Source organism: Epinephelus moara, chromosome 20, assembly GCF_006386435.1.
Source record: "Epinephelus moara isolate mb chromosome 20, YSFRI_EMoa_1.0, whole genome shotgun sequence".
Taxonomy (NCBI): Eukaryota; Metazoa; Chordata; class Actinopteri; order Perciformes; family Serranidae; genus Epinephelus; species Epinephelus moara.
In genome coordinates, this window is record NC_065525.1 from 2,283,234 (window position 1) to 2,295,583 (window position 12,350).

At 38.8% G+C, this 12,350-nt stretch overlaps 1 protein-coding gene across 1 annotated transcript in view; it reads right to left on the minus strand.

Moving 5' to 3' along the window:
- LOC126407426 (uncharacterized) overlaps positions 1–12,350 on the minus strand; it is a 45,778-nt gene that overhangs the window by 18,198 nt on the left and 15,230 nt on the right. The window contains exons 3-5 of the mRNA XM_050072300.1: positions 9,799–10,033; positions 9,530–9,622; positions 6,811–6,901 (exon numbers count right to left, since the gene is read on the minus strand). Coding sequence (XP_049928257.1) covers positions 6,811–6,901; positions 9,530–9,622; positions 9,799–10,033 — 419 coding nt within the window. The remainder of the gene's footprint in view (positions 1–6,810; positions 6,902–9,529; positions 9,623–9,798; positions 10,034–12,350) is intronic.

Sequence of the window (12,350 nt, forward strand, 5' to 3'; positions counted from 1 at the left end):
AGGCAGGACCTCCCCCCCCGACCTGGAGTGGGCAATCCACCCTTTTCCGGCTGAGGACCATGGCCTCAGACTTGGAGGTGCTGATTCTCATCCCAGCCGCTTCACACTCGGCTGCGAACCGTCCCAGCGAGGGACAATCAAGTAAGAAATTCACTGTTATACTGTATAAAGTATAAACTATAGTGTATGCAAAAAAAATTATAATTCTATGTTTGCTATGTAAAGGTGGAGGTGGTGTTGGTACTAGTACTGCTGGTGCTTCAGAAGGAGAGGCCAGTGCAGGGCAATTGGCAGAAGGTACAGAAAAATGTCTACAGTAGGGCATATCATTGGTGATATATAAACTTGAGTTATTTGCATATTCCTTGGGATTACATTACAAGAATGCTATTTATTCATTATTATTATTAATCACCAGCCTGTAACAAGTTGCAGACACATGAACACCAGGCACTGGCAGTTGACATAAATGGCTCTCTCATGTAGTTATGTAGTTTTAATAGCCTTATAATAGCCTTGTTGGCACTACAGCTTTATTCTGTAAAGTGTAAGTGAATTTTGCTGTCTGTTAGGTTACTGTTAAGTCAGGATACGTCTCTTATCTGTCTAAGTTGACTTGACTTTGTCAATGACTGATGTTATTGAAACAGGTTCACATAAGTTGAAGTTGCTGTTGGCCTATATTTTTACTATTCACTGTTGCACTGAATATGGTTTTGGCATATTATATTGACTGGCAATATAAGCTGGCATCTAAATGGTTTGCTGACAAAATAATATTCATGTTATTTACTTGAGCATAATACCATTATTTCAGGAGTCATGCTGTTGAAGTTTATGAAGTTTGGGGCAGATTTGATGATGTACCTTGGAGTTATAAACCACATCCTCTTACATGGAAAAACATGGAAATTAGGCCTCATAAACCAACTCCTGTTTCTTGGAGAAACATAGAAATGATGCCTTGCCACGCTTACACCATTCGACAAAAACTCAAGCTTTGAGTAATTTTTCATGTTGAAGGTCTTGAAGTCAAAGGGATTAAATCTCTAGGAGGAGTTCATTAAAATATAACCCCTGGAAATGGCCAAAAATGCACAAAAATTACGCAGTTAATTTAAAATAGGTTAAACATACAAAGGGGCTGCTTCACTGAAAATTTGTAGGGGGTGCTACTGAGACATTTTTTCAAATCTGTGCACGAGACCCATAAATATCAAACTTTTCTCCAGTTTTGATGCATGTGCAAAGTTTAATGAGGAGAAGAAGAAGAAGAAGAAGAAGAAGAAGAAGAAGAAATGTCAATACATAAAACAATAAATAGGTAAAAAAAAAATTAATTCTAGTCAGGAGCATGCCAGACTCTTTGTGCCGACAGTTTAAAACATTTTGGAAGTGTCTGAGCTGACAAAAAACAAAAGAAATAGACAAAAACAAAATTGACTGTGGTCAGTATTTTCTGTACAAGTTTTACACCAACAGTATTAATTTATGCTGTTTTTTCAATCAAAACATGAACAAAAGACGGACTTTGATGACCTTGTGAAGTAAAGTATGGTCATTTATTGCCAAGGAAAATCTATCTGACATGGTGTGGCAGAAATCATGTTTACGGACGAGAACATGTATGAAAGTTTTATTCACGTTACCTTCAATCGCATAACGTCACATCCAGTGTTTACCCTATATGACCGGCACTGCTGTTTGTTTTTTTTGCCCCCCCCCCCCCGCTTATCTCTTAATGGAGACTACCGTTATATTAACTAAATAGCCTTATTACCTACCAAGGAGGTTGTGTTTTCGCCAGCGTTGGTCTGTTTGTCTGCAACATAACTCAAAAAGTTATGAACGGATTTTGATGAAATTTTCAGGAAAGGCGGATAATGGGACAAGGAACAGATGATAAGATTTTGGTGGTGATCGGTTGACAGCCTCAGCAGCAATTCCAATTTCTAAAGACGGTGAAAATAGCGCCATCTGGTGGCCGGAAAGCACTTCTTGTTTTACTTGCTAAATATTGTTGTAACTCTAAAGTGGAAATTAATGTTCTGTGTTGGAAAAAAAGAAAGTGAAAAATACAAAAAAACATTATATTCTGTGTTGGTACAAAATAAAAATGAAATAAATACACCACAGTGTCTCCATGGTGAAGGCATATATAACCTAACAATAATGATAGTGATGCAGTTAACCTAATTGTGATGCAGGCTGCAAAATCTGATGCGGGGGGGGGGGGGGGGGATATCACCTACTTGGCAGAGGTCTGCACTCTCTGAGTGCTTTTCTAGTGTTATTTATCTTATTTACATGACGGCATGTCATTTCTGTCTCTACATGGTTGCCCGTTTACAATTCTCCTCTGCCCTCTGTATTGCGACTCTCTGCATCAGGACACTTAATCATCGGTCTGAAAAGGTGCCAACTAGGATAGAGGGGAAGGTGAAGGAACAGGAACACATTAGGGAAGCACTTAAAACCTGTGGCTACCCCAACTGGGCCTTTGCAAAAACCTCTAAAAGGCCTGGAGCAGACAGAGAGGAAGAGACACAAAAACAAAACAACATCGTCATTCCCTATGCCGCAGGAGTATCTGAGAAACTCAGGAGTATTTTCAACAAACACCACATCCGTTTGCACCAGTAACACACTGAGACAGAAACTTGTCCACCCCATTTACAATTATCCTCTGCTCTCCGTATCGCGCATGGTTCTGCCCCGATGCGCGCGCACGCACACGCACACACACACACACACACACACACACACACACACACACACAGAGGTGAGCACACTAGAGCACGGCTCAGGCCACATTTTCCTGATGGAACCCAACAGAGACAATTATAACTGGGCCGCCCAGAACCCGCAGCACAGCACATTGAGTTTGTGTACAACTCAATGGAGCGGAGCCTGTGTTGCCTTCAGGCATTGTCACGTAAATAACAAATTCCAGCACTAGAATAGGCCATAGCACAACCAAGCAGCATGTCAAGTGGACTGAACCCGAACCGAACCCAAGCGAACTTTTGATGCAAACATTTAACAACACATCGTCACTGTCGATGTCTGAACTACCTCGTAAAAGTGACATTTTACAAATCTTCATATTTTAAACTGACGAATTTCGTGATTTTAAAATTTGACGAATTGTAAAATGTCACTTCGATGAGGCTGTCAGTCAGTCATTGAGAGATCACAGGCTGAAATCGGCATTTCATCCTCACATGCAGCCACAACGAAGGTCAAGCTGCACGTAGCCTGTAGATTTTAACTGAAAAGGAGCGTGGTACTTTCACTGCACGCGACATAATGTGGTCCTGTTTATCTTGGAAGGTGAGAGAGCTCAAACACATAATTAGCATTACCATGAATCTTTTCATTCCTTCTGAATGGGTGAGTGTGCCATCTGAATAGGTTTTCCAGTCACTCAGATCATCACACTGAGTGAGCTGTACGAACTTTTGATGCAAACATTCAACAACACATCGTCACTGTCGATGTCTGAACTACCTTGTAAAAGGGACATTTTACAATTCTTCACATTATAAACCAAAAAATACATGTAAAAAAAATACATACAGCGAGTAACACATGTGTTACACATGTGTTACTCGCTAAGGTTTAATTTCACCTAAAGTAACAAGTGTAGCTGCCGTCAACTCGAGAAATTTTCGAGTTATCTTCACTTTGTTTTGACCGAGGCCGTTCAGCTGTTCAGGAAACGCGCCAAGGTTTTTCAAAATCCCGGGTAAATGATAAACGTTTCCTGCGGTGGAAAAGGGGCTATTGATGCCACTGACTGGCCCTCTTGTTCCCCTGACTTAAATCCAACTGAGCACCTATGGGACATTATGTCCAAGTACTGCCACAAAATGTCCAGGAGCTCACTGATCCCCCAAGACACCATCCACTGACTCCTCAGATGGATGCTCAGATGTGAGTGCATACAGTAGGCTTGTGCCAATTTCCAGTTTAACCGGTTCAATCCGGTTTAAGAGCTCCAGTCGGTTTAATTTGTGTCAACCGGCAAAACCGGAAGGAAAAAAACCAAAACAAAACACATGACTTTTCAGATAACATCAGCGACGTGTCACAGGGCTATATTCAACTTGTCTTGCATAGTAATATTCATTATGATGACAACTTAAGGTCTAAGGTTTATGTTTGTTTATAAATGTAGCAGAGCAACAAATGTTGCAGTTTGTCTCTAATACTGTGGCTGCTCAGAGGGTCTCCGGCTCCACTGCCTGCTGTAGGAGATCAAATTTCATTGGGGGCGAGGAAAGGTGTGAGTGAGGGGTTCAAAGGGCACACGTTGTCTGTTTACTTCAGAGATGACGAAAGGATGCCACTGAAAGAGCTAGTGTCTAAAAAAACAAAAACTGCGCCAATCTGGCAACATTTTGGATTTGAGGCAGATGATAAAGGTGACCCTATAAATGAAGATGAGCCGACATGTAAAGAGTGTCGAAAAAAGGTCCAAGCCTAAGGTGGAAATACTACAAATCTACACAATCACCTGCGTAAGTACCATTCCCTCCTGGCTGCACAAATGGGGCCTGCAGCGAAAGGGGGAGGGGGACCCTCTACCTCAACTGCTGCTCAAATATCCATTCAAGGAGCTTTTGCTAAGGTAACAAAATACAAGTGAGATACTCCAAGATGGACTGAGTGCACCAACGCAGTAACAACATACCTGGCCAAAGAGATGGTGGCTTTCAACACCGTGAAAAAGCTGTCCTTCAAGGCACTCCTAATGGCATTCGACTGTCGGTATGTTCTACCAGATAGAAAGTATTTTTCACAAACTGCCATTCCTGACATGTACAATAAAATGAGAAACGAGGTTCAAGTTATGATCTCGGAGTGCCAGCACTTTTCACTGACAACAAACATGTGGACAAGCACTGATACTAAACTGTACATGTCACTGACCATTCATTTCCTTGACAAAAAAGAATGGAAAATGTTATCAAAATGTCTCCAAACGAGCTTCTTCCCTGAGGACCACACTGCGGATAATATTGGTGACGCACTACCAGAGGCCATGCATGAATGGCAACTGGATCCAGCCAAAATGTCAGCAGTAACTACTGACAACGGTGCCAACATCGTAGTCGCAATAAGGAAATTGGACTGGCTGTGGCTAAATTGCTTCCGCCATAACCTCAACCTAGCCGTGACCAACGCACTCAAGGATGAAAAACAACGAACGGAAGAGCCATGGGGGTCTGCCACAGCATCCTCGGCCAATTTTTACACAGTTGGCAGAAGAAAAGAGACTTAAAAATGGCACAGCAAGAGCTCCAGCTACCTCAAAAGTCTCTAATCATGGTAATGTTAACTACCATGTTCATAAGCATCAATAAACAGCAGTAGACCTACAGAGAAATAAATATAAAATAAATAAAAAGTGTGAAATAAATATAAAGTGTGCATCATACAATGTGCATATAAAGTGTGCATCGTACATAACAGTGTGAATAGGCTATACAACAAGGCTGTCTGATGTGTGCATAAATTTGATTAAACAAACAATTATGTTAATACCAATCCAACCTAATATGGGCTTATTACTAGTCTATTTTATTATTTTATCATCCAACAGGAGTGTGCAACTTGCTGGGGCTCCAAACAAAAAATGACTGAGCGAATCCTGGAGCAGGCTCATGTAATCAGGTGTGTTCAAAGTAATGACCGGCACATCCGTGCCACGGTAAATTGGCAAGATTTCGATGTATTGGAGTCGATCAACAGAGCCCTGAAGCCAGTCAGTGAATTTACTGACATTCTTTCAGCGGAAAATATGTCACCTCATCATTCTCCCAATGCTGAATGACTTCTTGTCCTTCTGCTTCTTCTTATTTAACCTTGTGTGTATTGGTGGTTAACACAGCATTACTGCCACCTAGTGGATCTGAGGCGCATTACACCTATAATGGACTTTAATTGGGAGAAAAAGCTCAAATGCGACCCCCACTGGTAGAATTAGGCATATAATTAGATATATCAATTCGGTTTGATATTTGGCTTTAAATCAAATCAATTATAAAATTTTCAAACCGGCACAAGCCTAGCATACAGAGGGGGCCATACACATCAATGAGTCACATTATGAGTTGTGATAAAATTCACATGAGTTGGATCAGCCTGTGATCGCAAATTTTTTTCCTGTGTGATTTTGAATCCAGCCCTCAGTGGGTAGATGATTTTGGTTTCCATTGACCATTGTCACTTCATTTTGTTTTCCACAAATTATACAATGTACATCAGTAAAGATTTTCAACTTGAATAATTCATTCACCAAGATCTGATGTGTGATTTAAGTGTTCCCTTAATTCTTTTAAGCAGTGTATTTTGGACATGCATACTTACATACCCAGGCTGGATCAACTTCCCTCTCAGCCTATTTAATCTGATTAGGAAACCAATTTCCCTCACATTCCCTCAAGTTCATATACCAGGAGACATGACTGAATTCTATTTCACTGTAGAGATATAAATGCAAGCTGACTTAAACTAAACTTGATGTGATCCATTCTTTTTCATGTTAAATGGAATCAAAATGAAAATCTGTTTTCCACTGTGCTGGTCTTAGAACTCATGGCTGCTGTATCTGTAATGTAAATTCAGTCAGTACCTCCTGAAACTGCTGATGAGTCATGGCTTTAGGTTCACAGATGCTGGTTAAAGGGGTATGTAAGTCTCTCTACGAACACATGAGACACACTCAAACACATAAAAACAAAAAAGCAATGTATACATTCTTTAATAATCCATGAAAATGGTTAAATGATTCTGAATACTTACTGGCATCATGCTGCAGAGGATGGTTTCTTTAGTGAACAAAGGAGCAGAAACTGAGCTGTGATGGCTGCTGTCTTGTGGACCAGGCACGGTTCTGAGGAAACCAAGACTATCTCAAGTAACTTTACCTTTTCCCTCCCACAGAGGTCTGTACATCCTCAGGCATGGGTAAAACAGTCATCTTACATTGTTGCCCCTGCAGAACTGGTATAATTCTAATATGGAAACCAGTCTGCTGGTTTACTTAATAATTCTTAATAATTTATAGAAGATATCAAAATTATATATTCTGATGGCAAATGAAACAACCCCAGGGAAAGCTAGTGCAATTTTGATTCTTTCAGCTCGGGATGTGTGTGAAGAGACAACTAGTTGATTAAACATTGCTAGTCTGCACCAGAAATACTAGTCAGTCAAACTTGTTAAGATAGCCAGAGGAAAAAACGGAGTTTGGAGTTTGGAGTTTGGAGTTTCGGTATGCAGAACTAACCAGTGGCTCTGATCAACAATAGCGCTCGCTTGAGGGGTTTCAGCGTGGGTGGATGAGTGTTGTCTAATGAAAATGTTAGGGTAAGAAGGGGGAATATATGCCCCTATTTAAGAAAGAAGTATATTAACTGCAAAATTAAAGAATATTTGGAAATGATTTCAGCATTTGCAGGATAAAAAAGCATTAATCAACACACTGTTGGGAGAAACAAATTGGAAGAGTAGCCAATTTTATTGTTATAGATATAAAAAATAAAAAATGAAAATCTTGTAAGCCCGGGGCAAGACGCCCCTGAGCTACAAAACCAGCTATCTAACCAGTCCCTCCAGAAAATCGCGATCTTGCGATTGCAATAATTAACGCAAATTCAACGAAAGTCCGCAATATTTGCGGGGGCTTGCAATTTTTCAAAAGTCCTGCAATTTTTTAGCGTTTTTCCGCATTTTCCGGCAGACCAGAAGTGGTCGCACATGTGACGTCATTTGAAACGTCATCAAACGTGTCATCAAATCGTGCTAATGGCATTGCAGTATGGAAAAACGCTCTGTACTGACATAAGAATTTGCACTGTTTAAATGCATACAATATGTGTTGAATGTATTAAAATGTTATGTTTACAGAAGATGTAGCTTACATGTTGTTTTACAGTCACATTGGTCTGAGAGCTACAATATTCACTCAGGATTCTTGGAGTTATTATTATTGGAGTCCATGTTTTGAAACTAATTACATAAAACTAAAGAGAACTATAAAAAAAAACATTTGCAGCTATTTTTGTAAAATTCAGTATGATTATTATAGCAAATGCTCACGACTTATTTTTTTTGGAGGTAGTAGTTTAAAAAAATCACATTTTTTTTTCTCCTTTTGTCATTAGCCGCAATTTTTGTCATTTGACACATTTTCCCGCAAAAAATCACATAAAAATGCCGCAATTTTTATCGCAATTTTTTACTAAATTGGCTGCAAATTCAAGGGTTTTGGGCCGCAAATTCAAGTTTATTTTGCCACGAGATCATGGAGGCACTATCTAACTAAATAAAACAACTCCTCAAGTTGAAAAACCTTCAACTAAGAGCGAAAAAACTTCCCACTTCATCTTTGCTTTTTTCCCCATTGTCCTATTGGATGATTTGAGAGGCAGGCCTTCTGTGGTGGTCACAACAAGTAGTTTTCAGTTGGTAAACAATGGAGGAGAAGCTGGTGGTAGCAGTTGCTGGATACCCAGAGCATTTAACACTACAATACTATACTAATAGTTGATGCAGATATGAACTAGCCTATATAAAGTATACGACCATATACCTACTACATAATCTAACTAATTTATATTTTCAGGGCAGGAGGCCCCTGGAGGTTTTTGCCCACTGTGTAAGGATCTAACTTTACATTTGTGCTTAAAATGAGAAAAATGTATTTTTCTTTAAAAATAAATGCAATGACTTTTCCCACAAATCCCCCATCATCATCATATATATATATATCAAAGCTTTTTATGCACAACTTAATATAAGTACATACATCACTATTTTCCAGTGACAAAAAATTAGATCAGTTAAACCTAAAACGGTTCTGGTGGAATAAATCTCAAGAATGCAGCAGTTCTGATGAAATGTCACCATTCACTAGAGCATAATCATTCAATACATGTGTTGAGAGTAGATTTAGTGCCATATATTGGTTAGGAGAGGAATTGAGGGGGTGGGGGCATTTTCCCCTATATGCTATATGTTATTTATTAACTTTTATTTAATGAGTTGTTGTCAAGCTTGTCACAACATGTGCAATGTTCACAATGCAAAGTGCGACAAATTTTATCAGCATTTAAAATAGAATTTGGTCATTTAAAAATGTGATTAACGATTTCATATGGCTATTACGAAATAAGCAATATTTTTTTCAGACAATGTCTAACCTTACAGATTAAATTATTTTTTCTCATGGTAAGACTTGTCCACTAATCTAAGTTGAAACTTCTGTTTAAGCATCAGGGAAATAAGTCAATAGGAACATCTCTCCTTTCAGCCCACTCATGTCAGCGCACCTGTGTCCTGTACCACCACCAGATGGTGCAGAAGTAACAACAATTGTAGTTCAAAACTTGCTGATTGGCACATTTTACCATTTGCTGGAGAGGACATTGAACCGGTACTTTCCATTTTGTGTAATTTATTCAGTTAAAGAACTTGCTTCAGTAGGATATAGGCTACTGTTAAATGAATGATGACTTACCCAGTGAGGAGGTCATATTGACTTGACTGAGGCTCCGTGAGGTAGTCCGAGTGGGACAGTTGGCACTGAGTGGACGGACATGGACAGTGGAACCTGCAATTAGGTCATTCATTGTAGTCAAGGTAAAATTTACATCCACTGTTTAGATTAGTGTAAAAGCATTTAAAACAATAGACATAGAACAGCGTAGCCAAGAGCAGCATCACTTTGAGAGTAATTTTTGTAATGATTTTTTAAAAAACTGTTTAGTGAATGAATAAACATTATACCTTAATGTGAGAGGGTCTTCCATTCCTGGCTGGTCACTATGGTGAGGATGAGGAACTACCCTCGGCAGACTGACATCTGAAGAGGACTTTCTCCATAAAGGAGTCCCTGCAGGGCCAGGGTTGACATTACGGTCCTTCTCATTTGAAGAATGGCCATCAATGTCCATATATTCCTGTTTGTTTTGTGTTGTGTCCAGCTCTGTGATATTCATCCCGCCAACATGGAAGCACCTATCTGGATCACACATTGACTCTAATGAATTCATACAGTAAATTACAGTGGCATTGTTAGGCCTGGGCATCCGAGGCTTCAGCCCTGAATGTTTTATTAACAGTCCATGATCTCAATATACATAGGCTATACATATATTTTAAAAATTAGAGTAGGCCTCATAATAAAACAAAAAGCCCCTGATCTAATAATCTGTCTGTCTGTTCAGGCATGAAAGCCCCTGAAAATAATATTGTTGATCAAAAACACAAGTTTTAGGGTCTCTGTGTCATTCAAGCAGCGCATTTTGTGTGATCATGGGAGAGAGAGAGAGAGAGAGAGAGAGAGAGCGCACCAATAATCACTTCATTGTTAAAGACTTTATAGTATACTGCTGGGTAGTTTAATTTATAATCATAGATCATCATTGATTAGTTGACTGTGTTCTGTATTAATAATCCAAGTCTTCAAAGTAACTAAAGTAAAAAGTACAATGCTTCCCTCTGGGATGTAGTATAATATAAGCATAAAGTAACGTAAAAATGAAATCCAGCAGTGAAGTAGCCTACAAGTTCCTCAAAATTCTCTAAATTTTAATGATAGCAGTTACAAAGCATTCATTTTTTCAACTCAGTTGTAATGCCTAACTACTAATATTTTTAAAATCACAATTAAAATAGAAATACTCAAGTGCAAGTACATCAAAATTCTCTAAATTTTAATGATAGCAGTTTCCAAGTGTCTCTTTTCTACTCAATACTAATTACCAACAACTACTTACATTTTCAAAATCACAATTCATAATTAATCCAGAATGTAAAAACAGTTTTTAAGGGTCAATAAGATGCAGTATAAGTATATTTAAAAAATAATTCAAAATAAAGCTTGTTCATTGGCAAAACATTCCAGGGGCAGAATCCCTGCAGACCCCCCCCCCCCCCCCCCACAGAGAACAGCACTAAGCCCCCTAAATCCTCAAATTCTAGAAACGCCCCTGATAAATTACATCAGACTACTCTCACCTGTTAACTACCGCTGCGCATAGGCTAATTCATTTTTTCTTTTACAAATGTTTTTGGCCCTTCGAAGCGGCCGCTACATTAGCTACTAGCCTAACGCTAGCTAGCTAACGGTAGTTTAACCATAACGTTAGATTAGTACCAACCGTTTAACTGCTACGTTAGCTAAAGCAGTTATTAGCCAAATGAGATAACTGGCTTATTAGCGAGTAACATGAACCAATTCGTATGTATTAACTGTAACTGAGGAGTGGCCACATAAAAAGTCGGACTTACGTTGCTGATAATGTCACTGATGAAAGCTGCTTGGGAGTTACCGGGAAATGTACAAGTAAACGTTAATATACAGTCGGTGTCTGGTTATAGCTAGGGGGCGTGGCCAGGGCGGAGTCGCGAGAGGGAAATTGCTTTCTTTTTTTTTACTATTTTTCTGCACAAATAATATGGCTTGAACATCTTTGCATTAGATCAAAAATGATTTGGAGCATACCTTATTTATATAGTCTATGGAGCATACAGAAAAGCAATCTGAAAATCCATCGGTTAAAAAAAAAAAAAAAAACTTTTTTTTTTTTCTTCCTTTATTTCTACAATGTAAATTGCAGAATCTGTCTCGAGAGATTAACAGAAAAGCAAAACATAAATCAAAACAGACAAGAGATTTAAGTATTAAGCTGCATAAAAAATCTGGACTTCATGTATAATGAAATATAAATAATAATAAAATAAATTAAAAGCTAGGGCTTTTTTGTAAATAATTTTCATCTATCATACACACATTTTCATTGCATTTTTTATTTTTCACGGGCTGAAGGGCTTTAAAATAATAAAGTTATTATAAAATACACTAGACCAGGTTTCACCTTCATATATTTAGATTTGTGTAAATAAAACCTTCCGTATAAGAATGTTATTAACCAGAAAGTTATCCATGCTATTGTCCATGATGAGCCCTGTAACAATGTCCTCTTGAGAGAAGTTTTTAAGTTGAAAAACATGTGGGGAAAGACAGTCTTGTAGGCCTACATAAAGCTTCAGAATACACACATTGGAAGAATAAATGATCAGCAGTTTCAGTATCATTACAGAAAACACAGTTATTGGTTTCCTATTCCAAATTCATTCATTCATTCATTCATCTTCTAACCGCTTCATCCTCTTGAGGGTCGCGGGGGGCTGGAGCCTATCCCAGCTGACACTGGGCGAGAGGCAGGGTACACCCTGGACAGGTCGCCAGACTATCGCAGGGCTGACACATAGAGACAGACAACCATTCACGCTCACATTCACACCTACGGACAATTTAGAGTTATCAATTAACC